The sequence below is a fragment of the Poecile atricapillus genome, chromosome 1, assembly GCF_030490865.1.
Source record: "Poecile atricapillus isolate bPoeAtr1 chromosome 1, bPoeAtr1.hap1, whole genome shotgun sequence".
NCBI lineage: Eukaryota > Metazoa > Chordata > Aves > Passeriformes > Paridae > Poecile > Poecile atricapillus.
This window is the reverse complement of record NC_081249.1, coordinates 175,634,368-175,654,523: the sequence shown is the minus strand read 5'-3', so window position 1 is coordinate 175,654,523 and position 20,156 is coordinate 175,634,368. Positions and strand designations below refer to the sequence as shown.

At 45.3% G+C, this 20,156-nt stretch overlaps 1 protein-coding gene across 1 annotated transcript in view; it reads left to right on the top strand.

Moving 5' to 3' along the window:
• The window catches only part of PRKCH (protein kinase C eta), a 113,470-nt gene that overhangs the window by 36,657 nt on the left and 56,657 nt on the right, over window positions 1-20,156 (top strand). The window contains exons 3-9 of the mRNA XM_058827789.1: window positions 9,471-9,621; window positions 10,433-10,467; window positions 11,414-11,502; window positions 13,109-13,238; window positions 14,120-14,247; window positions 16,388-16,531; window positions 17,280-17,453. Coding sequence (XP_058683772.1) covers window positions 9,471-9,621; window positions 10,433-10,467; window positions 11,414-11,502; window positions 13,109-13,238; window positions 14,120-14,247; window positions 16,388-16,531; window positions 17,280-17,453 — 851 coding nt within the window. The remainder of the gene's footprint in view (window positions 1-9,470; window positions 9,622-10,432; window positions 10,468-11,413; window positions 11,503-13,108; window positions 13,239-14,119; window positions 14,248-16,387; window positions 16,532-17,279; window positions 17,454-20,156) is intronic.

Sequence of the window (20,156 nt, the reverse complement as noted above, 5' to 3'; positions counted from 1 at the left end):
GTGGCAGAAAAAGGGGAATATTTACCTTGTCCTGTTAAATTAGCTTTCCCAGTTACTTTGTTCCTGACTAGATTCCAGCCGTGCTTTGGGGTACAGTTTGCTTTCTCATGGAGATGTGTAGTGCCCTTGGTGAGGAAGGTCTAGATTTCGTCTTGGGGATGGCTGCTGCATTGAGGGATGTGGTTGCTTACTTGTGGAGATGCTGCAAAACTTTGAGACCCTCTGGACACAAGCTGCTTGATATTCCCATCTCAACTGGATTTTTTGTTCATCCTGGTTTCTTTGTGTGTTTTGTCTTTGTGTTCCATAAAAAGTGTTCTCCTGCTTCTCCTTCTTCTGGGGTTGATGTTAAACCTGTGTCTCTAGCAAATTGCACTGCCTGGACATAAATGTGTGAGTTTTAAGCAGATTTAGTTGATTGTCAGGCATTGTGTGGACACCTTTGTTTCAGTACCAAAGCAGCCAGCTTCTGAAGCTGATCCTGTGCCCCAAAAGGGGGATGTCCCCAGAGCATCCACTTTAAAAATAGCTTTAAACTGCACTGGGTTAAAAATAGGTTTGACTTGGATCTCGTGCTCGCCTGTGTGGGCTGGGCCTCCCAAAAGTGTGTTGTGATCCCTGCTATGGAGCCACCCACGAGCATATGAGCTGCTGGTGGTTGTGACTTGCAGGAGCCCCCAGGCAGGGGCAGCAGGGAGGGTTCAGGATCTCCCTGCTACCAGTTCTGCTTTTCTGGAGGATTCTGCACGAGTGATGGGAGCTTTGACTTACAAATGCTGTCACTCTGTTACTGCTGATTCCGCTCTGTAGTCAGCGTGGTTTGAGATCTTCTAAATCAGAGGGCTTCTGGCATATGAATTAATCATGGCGAAGATCAAAGTTGCTTTGGTAGTTTTATTTTCCTGTTTTTAATGAATAATGTATCAAAATAGTTTCCTTCCCTAGTAAATCACATCTCAACGTTTTTCTCTTGAGTTTAGTAAGTGGGAAGGACTAACAGGAGGTTTTACAATGGAAATTTGCTTGCCTCAGCACAAGGAAATAGTAATGATTGTGAGGGGAGGAGGGAGAGGAATCGGTTTGTTAAGGCTCTAATGAGCCATGCACTAAGAAGTCTTTTGGGTTTTGTTGGGTTTTTTTTCCTTTCTTATATAGGTCAGTGTGACAGGAGTGGGTTATGGAGCATTTCAGTAGATCTGAGATGGCAGGGAGGGGGCTTCATTGTGAGGAGAGAACAGTGGGGCTGGGGTGACTTTTAGATTCTACTTCTGCTGGAAGACCATGTTCAGCTACAGCCAGAGGGAAGCACCTGTCTGGGATATGACCAGACTAATTTATTTTGCTTTTTGAAACTGTGTCTTGCTGGGTAGGGGACAGATAGGAGGTGGCATTCTGGTCACAGTGCCAGTCTGGGGCTCTGATGGCCTCAGTTCAGTGCCCAGGTTTCTCCTGTCTCCCTCAAATCCCTCCTCTGCTTTTTAAATAAAATAATTTTCTCCTGGAGTTTCCTCTCTGTGCAAGCTGAGACAGTTCTTTGCCATTGTTGCCCAAGCCTGGTCTCTCAGGCAAACAGATATACAGTGAGGTTTTGCAAATGAATGCAAGAACTTGTAGAGATGAAACGGTAAGGTTACTCACTATAGAAATGAGTGGAAATGCTTTTCCATTTACACTTTTCAGCCTTGTGCAACATACTGTGGTGCCTTGCTTCAGAGCTGTCAACATCTGCAAGCAAAACCAACTTTTCTTAGGAAAAAACGACAACAACAACTTTTCCAAGAAAAATCATGTAATAGCAAATGTGGAAAAGCTGCTCTGTGCACATCTGAAAACCTGTGTGGCAATTAAAACTCTATGCAAAATAACCTGTATGGTGTTCTTAACTAGTTGGGAGACTTGGAGAGGCAGCAAAATACTTGCTTTAGAGGTTCTCAAGCTGCCTTCTTCCTGCTCTCTCATGTTCTCATAGAAGTTTTGCAGACAGATGAAAAGCAGCTATTCTTCTCTCAGCCCCAGCTGTACTGGGCTGTTCCCTTGGCTCTGCAGCCATCTCCCCTCCTGAAGATGTGGCTGCTCCCAGCAGCCAAACTCTGCTCACTGCATCTCTGCCGAGCTGTCCTGCTCTCCCTGGCGCTGCTACAGCCAAGCCCAAGAGGCTGAAGAAAGCTGAGCCCCCCAAAAGTTGCTCTTCTCTTACCTACTGGTACCAGCAGAGCTTTGGCATCATTGTGTAATTCTAGAAATAAGCCTGTGATGGGCTTTTGTAGCAATAGCAGAGCCACTGTCATGCTCAGCAGTGGTGTGTGAACCTCACTGATCCTGTCCTCACTGCTGCCACACTGAAACATCACCCTTCAGCTTCAGTCCTCAAATGCTGCTAACCACTGGGAGGTCAGATGAATTCATGTCCTAGATCTGGCAGGAAAACAAGGAAGATGGATCTGCCCTACTTCAGCACTTGGACAAGAAACAGAGGCCTTGCCTCCAGTGCACGGTTCTGTGTGATTTGATGCAGGGATGATTACATGTTTGCATTTCCAAGACTGCTGATAGTGCTGTTTCACACTCCTGAGTGGGGAAAACTTTTTTTGGACTCGGAGCATCATTGTTTCTTCTTACTCTTTCAGACAATATTAACAGGTTGGCATCTTAAAAGATGAGCTGCCCATTAACATGGCTTTTCTGTGAAGTCCTGGAATACAGTACAGTGCTGCCAGCCCTAGCTGGCTCTTTCTCTGATCTTCACACAAAACTTTATCCAGTTTCAGAGGGCCAAACAGCAGCTGGATCAAACACGAGTCCCAGTCTGTGTTTGATGTGCCACATGTTTGCTTTGCAAGGAGCCTCTCCTGGGATTGGAACCAGAGTGCAGAGACCAGATCGTGCACAGACTGGCAAAAGCAACAGAAGGATCAACTTCTGCTGGGAGAGAAACCCCATGTGCTTAGCATGGTCTGTGTGGAGGTGGCTCCTGGCTGATTTGTGCATCCAACTAAACTTTTGAAAAAAAGCTTTGTAGTAAAAAAGCCTAGGCTTTTACTCTGCAGCACTAATATTAGGGCAGCAGAATAGGGTATTTAAATCCTTTTCACTTTTCAGGGTCAGGCTGTCAGCTTCTTCAATGTTGTGTTGTGTTTATAACATTTTAATTAGCAAGGCTTCCCATGGTTTTGACCATACACAGGATTATGGTGATAAAACTCCTAATTAAAAGATGCAAAATGTTAGTAAGCGATTTTTGTCAAAACTTACATGTTTTGCAGCCAGGGAAGTAAACATCTTGGTTTAGCCTCAGTTTACATTCAGTAGATGTGAGGAAGCCCAGTGTTGGGTAAATATTGAGAGAACACCTACATACTGATGGCTGGAGGGTGTGGGGGGGTGAATTAATTTACTTGATCTGATTTATGTATTCTTTTCCTAAAACACCCACTACTACTCACTGTTAGGTCATGGGCTAGATGAGCATTTAGCATGATCTGAGATTGTTGTTCAGTGCTGCAGTGCTTGCAAGAGGTGAGCTGTCTCTCAATCCACTGTGGTGCTTTTTACAGTCCAGTAAGGTCAATGGTTGTCTCTCAGTTCAAAAGGAGCTTGCTTGCAGTGCTCCTTGAGGAGGATGATGTGTATACTGCTCCTGCTACTGATAAAAGAAGGCTTAATTAAGTTTTTGCCCATTAACATTATTGATTTAAGGCTCTTCACATTGCTTTTTTGAATATCTTTATTTCTTCCAAATTAAAATGCCACTGGTGCATATGGGAGTGTAAGACCAGGAACTGTCATGTGTGGGGAGGTACCTGGCTGACCTCTGCTGTGCTGGTGTTACAGCAGCAGTCAATAGCACCACGGTGAGATTGATTTCCAGTAGATGAGACCAGATGAGCTTTAACCACTTGAGTCAAATAGTTCCAAACACACCACTTCATCCTGCAGCTCTTCCTCTTGTTTTCCTGCTGTAGTTATGCTGCCACTGTAAGGATTTGCCTGACATAACCCCCTGGAACTGGGGTAGGGGGGAAAGGAGGGATCTCTGCCCAGCAAGAGCAGGATCAGGTAAGCTCAGGGGGCAGGTGGAGTGGTGTTTGAGGCTGCTGAGTGGGTGAGGATGTGCTGGTGCTTGCACATGTCCTCGAATGACTTGGTGGGTTATTTATTCTCCTCTCCCGCTGCTTGTATAATTTCCACTGCCATAAACATGTGTTCAGTGTGAGTGCAGAGGAGGAAAGAGGAAGAGGCTTTTTAGTGTTGAACTTTGTAGTTAAGTTTTGCACATAGGCAGGCACAGTAAATACCCCATAGTTACAGATGTCAGAGTTTAACCACGGATGTGGAAACTCCCTTCACTGAGCAATTACTTGTCTGCTCTTAAAGCAGTGTTTGGATATTTGAACCGTTCATGGTGGTTGTTGCTTTACCAGAAATTAGAGCATTTTAAAAGTCTGGGTCGCTTTAACTGTCTAGAATGGCTTTGTTTTGTAAAACACTCTCTGTGTCCAGAAGGAGAATATGTATTCTGTAGGAAACTGGCCAGAATGAAAAACATGAGTTGGGAAAATGTCTTTGATGGCTTTATATTCTCTGACACCAAAGATGAGAGGCATGAGGGGCTGCTGCACTGGCTGCCCTGTCGCAGAATCACAGACTGGTTTGAGTTGAAAGGAACCTTAAAGATCTCACCTCATTCCAACCCCCTTCCATGGGCAGGGACACCTTCCACCAGACCAGGCTGCTGCAAACCCCATCCAACCTGGTCTGGAACACTGCCCAGGATGGGGCAGCCACAGCTTCTCTGGGCAACCTGTGCCAGAGCCTCACCACCCTCAGAGGAAAGGATTTCTTCCCAATAACTCATCTAAATCTATTCTCTTTCAGTTTGGATCTGTTCCCCCTTGTCCTATCACTACATACCCTTGCAAACACTCCCTGTTCAGATTTCTGGTAGGCTCCCTTCAGGTGCTGCAATAAGGTCACCCCAGAACCTCCTTTTCTCCAGGCTGAGCAATCCCAATTCTTTTGACTTTTCCAGTAGCAGGCTTCAGTGCCATGTTGATGGATGATTTCTGCCCACAGCCTCTCACCCCGTGGCACTGGGACCTGTTGAACAGATGTGATGGGTGTGAGCTGAGGAACTGCTGCTGGTTGGGAGGAAGGAGGTTTTGGTAGCCATATGTTTCACCATTTCAAAATCACTTGCATCTTGTTGGAGGGCTGAACTTGCCAGCTCCATGGTGTAGTGTGTGGGATGCAAGAGCATCCAAGCCCTGAGACAGAGGGATTTATTCTGTGAGATGTGGTTGTATATGTAGATCCACTAAATCATGTGGTGGATGGTCTCCTGCAGCTGCACCTGGGCTCAGGGTATGGCTGAGGTTGTGCTGGGCTCTCCCTCTCCTTTTCACTTGAGCCAGCACCAGGAAATGGGAAGAATAGTGCCCAAAAGAGTTGATGGCATGTGGAAAGTAATCCAGGCCTTCCTGCAGCCTGCCTAGTAACACTCAGATTTGCTATGTTGTAAATTGAGGTGAACATAAGCATGGGTGAGGATCAGGTGATCCTGAAATATGTGCAGTATCAGCAGAACATTAGCAGGGTCTGGCAGCCAAGTAGTGGGAAAAAGTGTGAAATCTGAGGAGTGTTTTAAATACAAGTTGGCTTTTAGTAAAGAAAAAAAGCCCAACTTGTGGCATGTGCGTTAATGACAAGCAGGTCTGCAAGATGGAACTGTTGTGCTCTGGGATTTTGGTGTCTGGAGAATGGGGGATGGAAGCTCTAGGGAGGAGGCTTCAGGCTGGCCCTGGAGGTGATCCACCAGAGCAGGCAGCATGGAGACTCCCTCTGTTGCCCAGGAAAAAGCAAGTGCCTGTAATATTTTTGGTTTTGTGAACTTCAAAATTGCAATCTGTGTGAAGCTGGGCAAGCCACAGGGATGCACAGCAGTGTCCCATGGGTGTGTCTGCAGGCTGTCATCAAGTGCCCCTTATTCCTGATGCCAGGGATTGGTTTCCTCTTGCCATGTGTGGTCTGTTCTGCATGGGAGAGCACCAGGGAGGTGATTACCCTGTGCTGGTCCTTGGCAGAGCCATAACAAAACCAGAAGCTGCAGGAGCTAAATTTGGAATGTATTCTTTTAAACTCTGCTAAACGGGGGCTTAAAGGGCATCAGCTGTTGGGTTCCTAGTGGAGCAGCTGGCATGGAGCAAGCTGGTAACTGGATTCCTTCTTTAGGTGGTTTACTTATGTGTTCACCACCCACTCAAGCCCTGTGCTTCCCTTTCCACACCTCAGAAGTTCTCCTCTACATGCTGAACACCAACAGAGGACACTTTGCCAATTGTTTGGCCCTGATCCAGAAAGAAACACGTGTTTGCCTAAACCTACATCAAAGTGATGTTCTCTTGAATTTGAAGTTGGGCACATTCTATAATAGTATAAGAAATTTTATTTTTTTTAATTTTCACATGAAGTTGCAGGAGGCTCAGCCTCAGCAAAGCAATGTCTCTTCATCTTCCTTTCAGAGGACCTTTTGGTTGACCTCTTGAGGTTCTTCTCAGGCTTGTTTCCTATGGTAGATAACAAGGCAGTTGAACTTGTGCAGTGATGGTTGAACGTTTGAAAGGAATATTAAACCTCCACAAATCAGATCTCACTTCTGGCCATCAAAATGACATCTTGTGTGTGGGAAGGAGTTGATTATCTCCCAGCTGCAGAGTTCCTCCACCTTGCTGTCATGTGTCTCTGGTTGCCCACTGACAGGCAGGATGCTGAACTAGATGGACCAGCATTCTGATTGTCTGGCAATTCCTGTGGTCCCCTGGGTCCTGTTGACCTCAGTGGGAATTAAACACATGTTTAATCACTTCCCTACAAAGGCAGGCTCTTCTGCACCAGTCTCTGCACAGCTGCTTGGAGCTGTGCACTGAGGAAAGCAGGTTTCTGTTAAATGCTTGGATCAGCCTTACCACATTCTTTTTCTTGGTGTGTTTAAATGGGAAAATCCTAATTTATAGCATGCACTTCCATTTAAAAAATAAATGCAAGCTGTCCTAAAGTCGAACTGTGCTCCTTGTCACAGTGATGCCATCGGGCAGGAGGTTTCCATCAGTGCCTGTGGAAGGGACATGTGCAGGAATGGCTGGGAGAACTCAGCAGAAAACCCTTGAGCTTTATGGCTGGCTTTGCTTCTGAACCTGTAGCAAGAGCACCAAGAGGAATACATCCTGTGGCTCGTGGCCCCTCGAAGTGGCTGGGCTCAGTACTGACAGGATGGTTTCCCTTATCCTGACTCCTACAAAGAGGACCAGGAAATATTCCTGTGATGTGGGATTCCTACATTTCAGGCCTTGATCAGGTTGACAGCTTTTCCTCTATTTCCACCACCCCCCTGCCCCCAGTGGTTAATCAGCAAAGCCAGTTGAAAGCAGGGAATTTCTCTGCCCCTTTTATGTGGGAAGATAAGTGGGAGGATGACAGCTGTGTTTGGGTCCTGCTGCTGATCCCCTGCTCTGGGAGTTTACAGACCTGTCCCCTCCTGTGGAATTATATCCATGCAGAGGGTTTGGCAGGAGCTGGCTTTGGTCTTGCATCCTCCAGTCCACGCTCAAAACAAGAATCCTGAACAGAGAACACTGTTGCACACTCACCTCTGGCAGTCTCTGGTGTGTTATCTTCCCCCCCAAAATGCCCTTGTTTTCAGGGCCTTTACATTGCAAATTAACTAACTCAAAAACTGCAAATTTAATTTCCTCCTTCTGAAGCAAGTGTGCCCCAGATGAGGCTTTGATCTGGGAAGCTCAGCTGAGTCTGACCAGTCTGTGCAAGGATCCCAGAGACCAACTGGGTGGGATATGCAATTTCGACAGCTGCTGCCTAAATGGGAATGGCTCTCTTGATCTAGAGCTCAGTTCCTGCCTTTTGAGAGACACTTGTTTTGTGCAAATTGAGCTTTGCTAGGAAATGGTTATGTGCTTGAACTAAACTCAAAAAAGATTAAATTATATTGATAGATAATTAAATTGTGATATTAAATTGTGCCAGAGGAGTTTGGACTGGGCATTAGGAAGCATTTCTTTAATGACAGGTGATTCAGACATGGGAAGAGGCTTCCTAGAGAGGTGATCAGTGCCCACAACCTGTCATATTTAAGAAGTGTTTGAACAATGCTCTTAAAGCACATTAACTTTTGATCCATTCTGACATGGTCAGACAGTTGGACTAGATGTTTATTGTAGGTTCCTTTCAACTGAAACAGTCTACTCTGTTCTAAAATTAAATTGTATTTTGGGACAATTTGGATTTGAATTCCAGCAGTTCCTGGATCTTTGCTTTCCAGAACTATTAAATATTACCTAACCTTTGGAAAATGAACCCTTTAAGGAAAGCTGAATGTGGCACATATCAAACAACTAGCCATCATTGAAAAAGTAGCCTGTGTTTTTTAACCAACACAGGAAGTATTGGAAGCATGTAAAAATGCTGCAAATAGTGATAAAGAAAGGTAGCATGAGAATACCAAAGGTGAGTGAACACTGTTCTCAAAGAAAGACACTGCTTTCACTCAGCAAGTGTGGTGGTGGCCAGTTGGTTATGTGTAGTTGTGTTTTCAGGAGTTACTGCCCAAAAAGCTGTGAGTTATAACAACTCATTAGCTTTGAGCTTCTGGTCTATTTACAGCTTGTGAATTAATAACTTGCTAGCATGTCTCAGCACAGGAGGGGAGTGAGGGGAAGATAGCAAAAGGCAGATATTTCTGGATGAAAAATACAAATTTGAGCTAAAGGGGACATTGCAATTAAGTTCTGTAACTGTCACATATGCCATCCTTGTTCTGGACCACAGTCTCCTGATTTATAACCAGGGATGTAACCATGGCTTTTGATACCATTTTATCATAGAATAATAGAGTGGTTTGTATTGGAAGGGACCTTAAATATCTAACTTCAATCTCTTGCCATGGGCAGGGGCACCTTCCACTATCCCAGGTTGCTCCAAGCCCCATCTGGTGTGGCCTGAAACACTTCCAGGGATGGGGCAGCCACAGCTCCTCTGGGCAACCTGTGCCAGGGCCCCACCACCCTCACAGTCATTAGTTTCTTCAAAACATCCAAACTAAACCTACTGTCTTTCAGTGCAAAGCCAATCCCCCTTGTCCTGTCACTCCATGCCCTTCTCAAAAGTCCCTCTCCAGCTCTCTTGTAGCTCCCTTCAGGCACTGGAAGGGGCTCCAGGGTCTCTGCAGAGCCATCTCTTCTCCAGGCTGAGCAGTCCCAGCTCTTCCAGCCTGTCTCCACAGCAGAGGGGCTCCAGCCCTGGCATCATCTCCATGGCCACCTCTGGGTTTGCTTCAGCAGGTCCGCATCCTCCTTAGGCGAGGGCCTAAACTAAATGCTGCAGCAAAACCAGAAGCAGTAACTGTGTGTGATGATCTTAATGTTTTGCTGTCCTTTTTTCTCCTTCTCCCCCCTGCACAGGGACTCTGCAGAGGGACCGGATCTTTAAGAACCTCACTCGGAAGCGGCAGCGGGCGATGCGAAGGCGGGTGCACCAGGTGAACGGGCACAAGTTCATGGCCACCTACCTGCGGCAGCCCACCTACTGCTCTCACTGCAGGGAGTTCATCTGGTAAGAACAGCTCAAACACCCTGGCACAGAGCTCCCAGTCCTTTGTGTTCTGGGGACAGGGCACCCTCAATCCTGAATGTCACTTAGGATTTATGCAGAGCCTCGGATGTGATGCCCCTTGGCTGTCAGGTTGGGCAGGGTGCATTTATGCTGCAAACTGGAGTCTGCTGCATGGGAGGCCAGAGGTGATGTGCATCTTGGATGCTGGAAGCAAACCGGGTTGGTGTGGGGATGTGGCAGTGTCCCTCCCTTGTAACCATAAATGTTATTTCAAGGGAAAAAAGGTAATGAAACAACCTGAAGAAAGAGTCCACTCACTGGAGCGGAGCGTTGAGATTACACTGAAAAGAAAACAAGTTGCTTGAAAGTTTAGAGAAAATTCCTGGGAACAGAAAAGCCATCAGAGAGGTGTGAGGTGATGCACATGGAGGAGTAGGTAGAGCGAGGAGAAAAACGTAGATATGTCTCAAAAGAACATGGAGTGGGAGAGATAATAACAGGGTGTGGGCTGCTGGGATCAGTCTAGTATGTGTGGTGTGTGTTGTAATGAAGTGAGGTATTTGAGAAACGAGAGGAGGGGGAATATGGGGAATAGAGGCATGTTGACAGCCTGCCCTGTGAGCTATGCCTATGCAGTGCTTTCCTGCGCTCTCACACCCCTGTGCTGGATTGCACCACTACTGCTGGGCAGCTCTGCCATGGGAGCTGATAATTTGGGATCCTCCTGCATTTTGGCTCTGCCTTCTGTAAACAATCTGCAAGACGACCATCCTTCTGCCATTAAATTATGTCTGTGTTTTCTCTCGGCCAGGGGCGTGTTTGGGAAGCAAGGATACCAGTGCCAAGGTAAGGTGCTCCACTCCTGCGTGGTGTCCATGTGGGATGTGCTGCTTTGGGAGTGCTTTTCCATGCTGCTGGGACATGCTGCAGCTGTGAGCTGCTCTGGAGTCACCACTCCTCTTCCTCCCCAGGCAGCCAGACCTGTGCTTTTGAGCCCCGTCAGGTTTGCATGGCTGCCACTGACATTCCTGCGAACACCTGCGTGTCCCATTGCTGTTTCATCCTGTGCAGGTCCACTCTGTAGAGCTGTTGCTGGCTACATGCAACACCCAGCTAGGCATGGGGCACCCAGAGAACCCTCAGGACAGTGCTCAGCTGGTATTGGGACATGAAGTACCCTGCTGGAATGGCCACCCTCCTTTCTCTCCCTATGAACTTTAACAGAGTAAAATTTGGGAGTTCATGACTTTGTGGGCTGGCTCAGCACCTCTGCCTGAATGCGTGGTTTGGCTGTTGGAGATGTATGTGGTGCTTGTTTGCATTTAATTATTGTTCTGCCTTCCCCTTTTTCCCAGAACTGCCTGCTTCATGGTCATTCAGTGCAGCCTAACACAGCCTGTTCCTGTGCAGTATAATAGGGCACTAGTGTCCCATGAAAGGAACCTGCATGTAGACAAAATGGATATTGCCATGTGAAACACTCTTCACTGGATAATTATTTCAACAGCATTTTTTGAGTAGTTTGAGAAGCTCCACTGTTGTTTCTGTGTCCATCACCCATATTTGATATAGTCAAGTGTTTTCTAGGCCATAAACTATCCAGTGCAGAATTTTTGTTGCAGTAGGTTGAAGATACATCTCCAGATTTGTTGCAAATTCCAAGCCACCAGTTATTTTTTACATCTTTACTGTGTGCTGATGATGCAGCTGAGCCTTAAGGAACCCAGCTGGTAGATTGATGTGTGCTGAGTCTTCCAAGGGCTCTTTTCAGTGTGCCTCTTTTATTTCCTAGTCTGCACCTGTGTTGTACACAAGCGCTGCCATCACCTCATTGTCACAGCTTGCACGTGCCAAAACAATACTAACAAGAATGATCTCAAGGTAAAGTCATGTTGCTTATTTTGGGTCATCATACTTTGGGTTGCTGGGGTTGTCCTATAAGAGAATTTACTTCATGTTATCTTTATTCATGGGTTTAAAAGTGAGGAAGAGTGAGAGGGACCTACTTTTAAAAAGCCATGCAATGTCATCCAGTCGTTCTGTCAATGCCATTAACTGTTTGGATTAACACATGGTTTAAGAAGTCAGGATATCTTCACTGGAAGACATCAAGAAGTAGCAAATCCACTGGTTTCCTTGGTAATTTTCTTGCATGATTAACTGTGGTGCAATCAAAATTTGGTGTCTGGTTCTTAATGTGGATTTCTCTGGCCAACCACTGGTCTTTGTTTTGCCTCTTTTTTCTTTTCCGATTGCCTGAAGGGCTCATTTAGTTGTCAGTCCACACCTTTGCTTTGTGAAATACATTGTAATAAAGAAGCCTTGCATAACTTAGGTTTCTGAAGGTTTTCTTTCTTGCTGGTATTGGCTGTGTTTGATGGGAGTAACATCCCTGCCTAATGCTGCCCTGTGCACTGCATATTGCATTTCTGGAATTGGAAATGGTTCAATAACAGCTTGAGGAAGAATCAAATCAAATCTGTTTATTCATGAGGCAGCTCGGTGTTTTGTGCCACGCACAATTGCATTTATTTGTTATTTGTTGCCTCCAAACTGTTGAGCTGAACTCCTTAAAATGACCCCTTGACAAACCAGATGAAAATGAGTTAAGATGCCTAAGGGTAGAGTGCAAGTTAAATAGTGAATGTCCTCACTCCTCTCTCGGGATTATGAAGGTTTTATAACACATTTAAACTACTTTAAAAGAAGGCAAAAGTGAGCAGGCACCACTCACCTTAAACTTTTTGTTCCAGTCACACCCCTGACTTTTCTTTAATAGACTTGTGGGTTCCACCTCAGCTTTCCAGGATCTGCATGTTGAGAAACAAAGTCAGAAGTGATGAATATGCTAAATGGGGTCTGGTTTTTTCAGCCAATGGAACATTTTTTAAAAGGTGCCCTTGAGATCTGAATGGTTTACAGTTGGAAAAGAACAAGGTTAAAAAGGGGATGAGTGTAAGTGATAAAGTAAAATGTGTGCCTGAAAGGCTGTTAATTACAAGGAGGGTGAGAAGAGGAATGAGAATTTTAGAAGAACTGTGAAAGCATTTCTATATTAAAATTAATAAAATCAACAGTTTGACCTAAGTTACGTGTTTTTGCATGTAGTGTGCAAGTCAATAATTTTGAAATTGTGTGATTAAAAAAATGCTGTAGCTCACACTGCAGTGGGATTGGTTTCTTTTGAGATAATCTAATTCTAACTTGTCTTAAAGAATTTAAAATCGGCTAGGGAGCCCTTATTTTTAAATTTGCTTTGCCAGGTAGTCTGGCCTGGCCAGCAGGGAAAGCAGGGCTGAGTCACAGCAGGTGAGGCTGTTAATGCACTATTCACTTACATTAAACCTCAGTGAGGTGATGGATCAGGACATTTTCTGACTTGAAATTATTTTCTTATATTTGCATTTAAATGCCTGTATATAAATGAGTACCAGTTTATAAATATGTGTTTGAATTTTAAACCTGTGCTTTCCTTTTGGTGCTGCAGGTGACTGAGCAGAGGTTTGGGATCAACATTCCTCATAAATTCAGCGTCCACAACTACAAAGTCCCAACGTTCTGTGACCACTGTGGCTCCTTGCTCTGGGGGATCATGAGACAGGGTCTACAGTGCAAAAGTGAGTGGTTTCTCACTGTTGCCTTTTCACAAAATACATTTATTTTAGACACTTGATGCACTGTGTGGACTTGATTTGTGCAACCTTCAGGAGGAAGCTGAGCAATGAATATTTATCTTTGTAAGAGTTAAAAAAAAGGGCTGATCTCCTTTTTAATCTCTGGCTGCCAGAAGGACTCTACTTTGCACCCTCAGCACAGCTTTGCTTAACTTGCATTATTAAAAGTATTCTGCTTCCTACATTCATATTTTCCCTTTACCTGAAAGTTTTTCCTCAGCTAATGAGATAAGGCAGTGAAAAGGCATCTGAGGGGAAAAAACGGTCATTGCTTTAGGCTGACAACCCTGCCTGTTAATTGATGACTAAGCATGTTCTGGTGTAATGTTTTTGTTTCAGTGATCCAGACTGTAAAGTCCTTGCCTTCATCTCCCACAAGAGGGTGTGTGTGTGCTCATGAGTTAGAGCAAGAATGATTTTTGTTTCCCACTGAACGCTGTCTTTAAAATTAGACAGAGGAAAATGCAAGGGACGTTTGTTGCAAATTCTGTGGCATTATAAATACTAATTGTACTTCCAGACATAGCTGCAGTGGTAGTTATGCACCTCAAAAACATGTGCTTATGAAAAGCTTTAGGCAATAGTGGCATCCTGCTTGGAGAGTTTGGGGTGTGTTCCTGGTTTTCAGGAGTTTATTCTCTTACAAGAGTCCTAATTTTGCTTCTACTTAGATCAGTGGCAAAAACCCCTCTAGTTTAAAGATACAGGGTAGGTCCAGATGGGTGTATTTCCTGAAACAGAATTAGTAAATTGTTTCTCAGCAGTAAACCCCTCCAAGTTATTTTAATTTTTCCTTTGCTTTTATTTTCCATTGCTCCTGTCAGTCTGTAAAATGAACGTCCACATCCGATGCCAAGCAAATGTTGCCCCAAACTGTGGGGTGAACGCAGCAGAGCTTGCAAAAACCTTGGCCTGCATGGGTCTGCAACCAGGAAGCATTTCCCCAAATTCAGTGAGTATTTATTTTTTTTTCCCCTCCTCTATTGAAAGGATTTACAACTGAGTCTTTCTATGGGTGTAGGAGGCAGAGGGTTCCCATAGGACAGGTAATGTGGGTGGTGGAGCAGGAGTAGCTCTATGGCTTGTGGCAAAGGCCTCACCTGGAAAATGGATGTCTGGCATCCAGGTTTTAATCTATAGGTGTTAGTTTGCAATGTGCTTATGTTTCACAGTGCTGTGACTCTTCAACATGTTTTCATCTGCTTATCACAAATGAGAGCAGAGTAAGACCCTCTGACTTATTAGTGATCAATACAGTTCATCTCATGCATTTTTAATTTTTACTGCAAGGGCAAATGCTGTCTGCATGCATGGCTTGTGATAGAGCAGAAGAGCTCAAGAAGAAGCCTAGTTCTCTTCCCAGTTTTGTTACTTTTTCTTTGTGATTTTTTGGAAACCATTTCACTCTTCACTACATCCCTGGCCAAAAATCTGTGGTCCCTATCAACACAACAAAAAGAAAATATTAAAACCCAAACCATCATTTCCAGACATGGTAAATCTTCTCATACAGTTAGCCAGCTATGTTGATCAACCACACCATGCTGTAGCAGCCTAACAGACTCATTAGGCTGTGCTGCCCCTTTTGATTTCAAAGTTTGATAGCAAACTCTTATCTTTGTTCTTCCCTCTGTAGCAGTTTGGGGGACAGTTATCCTGGGAGTTACAGGGAAATCCCATACTCCCTTCTGCATTCTGCAAAAATCAGCACTTGTTAGCACTTGTTGTTTGCATCATCTGCACATCAAAAGGAGATGAAAACAGAAAAAAAAAAAAAAATAAATCTGTGCTTGGTATTTAATGATCTCTTGTTATTCATGACCTAAAGGATCTAGGAAAGTGTTCAGACTGTGCTGTAAGGGCAACCCTGAATGGCTTTAAGCTGAATGAGGGTGGGTTTAGATAATACATGAGGAAGAAATACTTTACTGTGAGTTTGGTGGGTCCCTGGCACAGGTTGCCCAGAAATGCTGTGGATGCCCCATCTCTGGAAATGTTCAAGATCAGGTTGGATGGGGTTTTGAGCAACCTGGTCTGGTGGAAGGTGTCCCTGCCTATGGCAGGGATTTGGAACTGAGTGATCTTGAGGGGACCCTTCCAACACAAACCTCTCTGTGCTGCTGTGACTGCTCTTGGTTCTCTGCCCATGGTGACGAGTCTCCTGTGCAGGAGGAGCTTTGCTGTACACCAGAGTAGTCACAAGATGGAGCTCACGAAGTCCCTGTGACTTTGTTCAGCCCGAAAAACTGAATGGAGGTGCTCGTTTGTATGCACATGCATACCTGGAGAGCTGTGAGCAGAGGGCACCCAAGGTTGGCTCCATCTTTCTGTACTTCAAAATTACAAGCTCTGGAAATGAGTGCTAATACTGGTACAACTCCTGAATATGCAGCACCTCACTGCTGCCATGGGAATGAACAGCTTTCCACAGAATTTGGAGCAGTGGAGCAAGCCTGCAGCCCAAATGTGGAAAAGAGACATGTTTTGAAGTTGGGGTCCCACTGAACTAGGCTTTGAGTAAGACTCTTCAAATCAAGTAGGAACATAAGAAATTCAGATGAGATGTGCTGGGGTTCTAAATCTTGCCACCACTTTGCCTATTGCAGAAATTATGCAGTCCTCCTTACGTTGCTGATGGAAGACTTAGATTTCCCCACTCATTCTCTTTTTTTTTTTTGTTTTTTTTGTGGGGAGTAAGGATAGAGAGAGTTAACCTTGTCTCTTGTTTCTTGAGGATAGTTCTGTGCAGGGCCTGGAGTAGGACTTGATGATCCTTGTGGGTCCCTTCCAAACTCAGCATATTCTATGATTATCTGTGATGTGCTGGGCAGTGGGTTTACAACCCAAAATGCCCACATCAGGAATCAGGAGCTGGTGTTGAGATGGCAGCACAGCCCTGAGCAGTGCTGAGTTTGGCTGGTTACATGTGGCAGCTGTGTGATTCTACCAACACAACTTTCTGTCTCGTTAGCCATAAAGTGCCCTTGGACAGGCCCCAAATGCCCTGGGTGGTGGATTGACTACCTGTGAGCACCTCTGAAGCAGAAGTGCAATTCCTCTGCAGACTAACACTTCTTTGCTTTCTTCCACAGAAACTGGTTTCTAGATCTACGCTGAAACATCAGGGAAAAGGCAGCCTGAAGGAAGGCAACAATATCAGTGAAAGTTCAGCAAGCAAACTTGGGATCAAAGACTTAACCTTCCTTCGTGTATTAGGAAAGGGAAGCTTTGGAAAGGTGAGAGTTATTCCTGGCTATTTTGTGAGCAACCACATTGCTTATTTAAGGAGCCCCAAGGTAGGTGATTTCATAACATGGTACACAGGCTGTCCAGTGGCACTCCAGAGCAAGTACTCAGTGGTAGCCTGGTAAGGCTTTGTGCAACAAAGTTGGTTACAGAGAGCAGGGAGAAAAGGGAAGAGAAAGAAAGCTGACAGCAAAGTGAAGAATTGGATATCACAAAAAAGAAGTTAGCACCTGAAGGAACAGCTGCATGCCAGGGCCCATACCAAGAGCTGCAAGTGTGTGTTAATACCCGTTTGGGCAGCATTTCTTGGAGCATGTAAAGACTTTTCCTTTAAAGGCAGCAAGGCAGAGGTTTCAAACGTGGTGAGATGGTGGTTTTGTTTCTCTGCTTTGCCAGGAAGCTGATGTGAAAGAGAGTGAGTTTTATAACTGGGGAGGGAGGTGGGATGAATGACCCCACTCAGGCAGTTTGTGCTGGCACAGTGGGTGACCTTCGGCCAGCCAGCCCTGTCCCAGACAGGAGCAGCATGTGGGTATTTCTGTCCAGAGCAGCCTGCTGCAGGCAGCAGTGTGTGTCATTGATTGTACAGTGATGCCCATGCTAACAGGCTGACTCACTTTGGTCCACAAGCCTGGTCATGAGATGACTGACCTTTCCAGCCTGGGAAGGTGCCAGAGGCTCTGTGCTGCTCAGGACAGAGGGCTCAGCCCTTGCCATTCACACTCGCTTCTGGTTTAGGTGATGCTTGCCAAGATGAAGGAGAGTGGGCAGCTGTATGCAGTGAAGGTGCTGAAGAAGGATGTCATTCTCCAGGATGACGACGTTGAGTGCACCATGACTGAGAAACGCATCCTCTCCTTAGCCAGGAACCACCCCTTCCTCACCAAGCTCTACTGTTGCTTTCAGACTCCTGTAAGTACAGCCCAGGCCGTGGCCAGCCTTCCTCCTGACACTGGCTGGCATGAGGAACCTTGCTGTGTGTTTGGCCCCTGGCCTGTTACAAATGTCCACCTCAGGCCCAGAAGCCTCTCTGCTCGAGGATGAACAGAGGACTGTGCTGTATTGCACCTCTGACATCTGCTGGGCATTTGGCAGACAAAATCCTGGCCTTTTCTAAGTTCCCTAACAAACTGGTAAGGCACAAAGCCTTTCTTTGTGTCTTCCCTAGAAACATCTCCATGCCACTGAATGTTTCCAAGTGCAAATGTCTACACACCTGCAGTGTCCTCTGGTTCCTCTGGGATCTCAGGCTCTGCTCTGTTGCTGCCTGAATTTTTAACAAGGCTGTATTTGCATTGAGTTTTCTGCAAACTTTCAGATTTGCACTTGGAACCAGAGGTAGCCTCCTGTCTCTGCCAGCCTTTGTAGACTGCTCAGAACTGAATGAAAGATCCCTCTGGGGTTCCTGGAAGGGGTCTGCCTGATGTGGGTGGGCACTGAGTCAGATCCATGTATGGTTGGTATTTCTTTTTGTGTAGTGAAGACAAATGGCAGCATTGCTGTCCCTTCTGCCCTGTGTACCCAAGTGGAGGACAGAACATGGGCTGAGTGCCTGGCTGGGAGCCTCATTTGGTGTGTGCTGGTGGCTGGGAGCCTCTTGCTGGTGGAGGGAGGAGTGGCTGAGATGGAGGCAGTGGCCACAGCCATGCATGGCAAGGTGAATTTGGGAATTCCTCAGCTAAGCTGTTATTAGGACCAAAGTATTTTCTGCATTGTAGCTCTTCAAAACCACCTGGGCTCATTTCCAGTTGCATTTTGTTCTTTGCTAAAGGGCAATATAGTTTGTTTTCCTCTTGCAAGAGGTAGGAGAAACTTGAGTTTTAATTGCAGCTTTGCTCCTCCTACATAAACCCAAAATACCTTAAAAAAACCCAAAAAAAGAGCAGACAAATATATTCAGCCACCCACCCATTTCTCTTTTCACTGGGGTGATGCAACAGCCAGCTATGGAGGTGAAGAACTGTGCTCATTTAGGGTGGAGCCTTTGTGTAGACTCATCTAATAGAAATGAGGTGGTTTGTGTTGGGTTTTATTTAATACACAGCTCACATGGTTCACAGAGCAGCTGGGTTGTATAGCAGAAATGAAACTTAAAGCTCACTGTTGTCACTGGTAACCAAAGAAACTTTTATTTTGTGATATTTCAACTTGTAATGGCTTTCCTGAAGTATCAGAAATGTCCAGTATTGATGGGTTCTGTTTGAGGTCAAATGTGGGTTTTGCCACTCGTTGCTATGGTCTTTGCTATGGCTTTGCTTACTAAATTTGCAGTGTGGATGTGAAAACAGAAAGTGTGCTCCTGGGCTGTGCAGAGTGCTTCTTATGAATTTAGGGAAGATTCAAGGTCACTGTGTGAGCGCTGTTTGTCATGTTCAGAAAATCTGAATGCAGTCTGCTGTGGGTGCAGGCAAGATCTTCTGGGCTGGTGAAGTAATTGCAGAGTCTTTTGTAAAGGGGAAGAAAAGGGGACAACTCAGCCTGTTTAGACTAGCAAATTGAAAGCAAAAAGGGGATCTGATTGATGTCTGCAGATATCAAACACTGAGGAGGGAAACAAAGCTGTCAAGATGCTGGATAAGATTAAATGAGTCTAGACTGGCCATGGGTACAGTTAGACTGGAAATTAAAAAGAGGTTGTTAAACAGTAGAGCGGCCTGAAACAGGAGTTTCTGGACCAACTTGTCATTAGAGGAGCAGAGGGAAGAACCCCTCAGCCCCTGCTGCCCTGAACACACAGCTGGTCAGTCCTTGAAATGGTGCCAAGGGAGTGGTGCTTGTGTAGCAGGACTCTGCTATTTCCAGTCTTTCCTGGGTTCCTCTTTCACTTGAATCCCACTTTGCTTCATTGTCTGGATTGTCTGCAACAGACAACCGCTTCCCCTCTGATGATAACACAAAAAACGGAAGTATTTACAAAAAAAATGCAGATTTCAAATGAAGGTGGTTCATGACGTCTTTTGCCCACAGTCTGCACTCAGTGACACCCACTTCAATCCAGAATCACCAGATTTAAATTGCTTATAGAAGCACAGTGAAACCCCTTTGCTACAGTGAAGAAATTATTGCAACACCAGGGTATTCAGTGGTCACAGTCCTTCCAGGAAGGCTTATCCAGGCTGATACAAACTTGGGGTTTCTGTTTATTCTTTGTATGGCATGGGGATATCCCATCCATTAACAAGATCTTGGCAGAAAAAGATGTCTATATATATGAACCATTATATATATATAAAAAGAGTAACCACTTGTTCAGAATGTCATCCTGCAGCCATATTTAAAAATTTATGGATTGGGGGCATGGTAGCACAAATACCTAGTTTGCAATTACATGGAAACCACATCACATGTATCACAGTTACAGCCCAGATTCTTTAAATGTGGTATTAATGGTTCATGTTATAAAAAACAAAACACAACTCCAGTCTGCCATGGAGATCCTGGATACATAATGACCTACTGGACCTGCCTTTGGGAATTTTTCTAGAACTAGACATTCTGAGGCCTCTTACCATTTGTCAAGGCCAAGTCAAAGCCTGATCCCGTAAGACCAGGACAAGCTGGGACTGACTGGCAGAGCAGTACCCAGTCGGAAGGCAGACAGGGCTTATGGTAGGT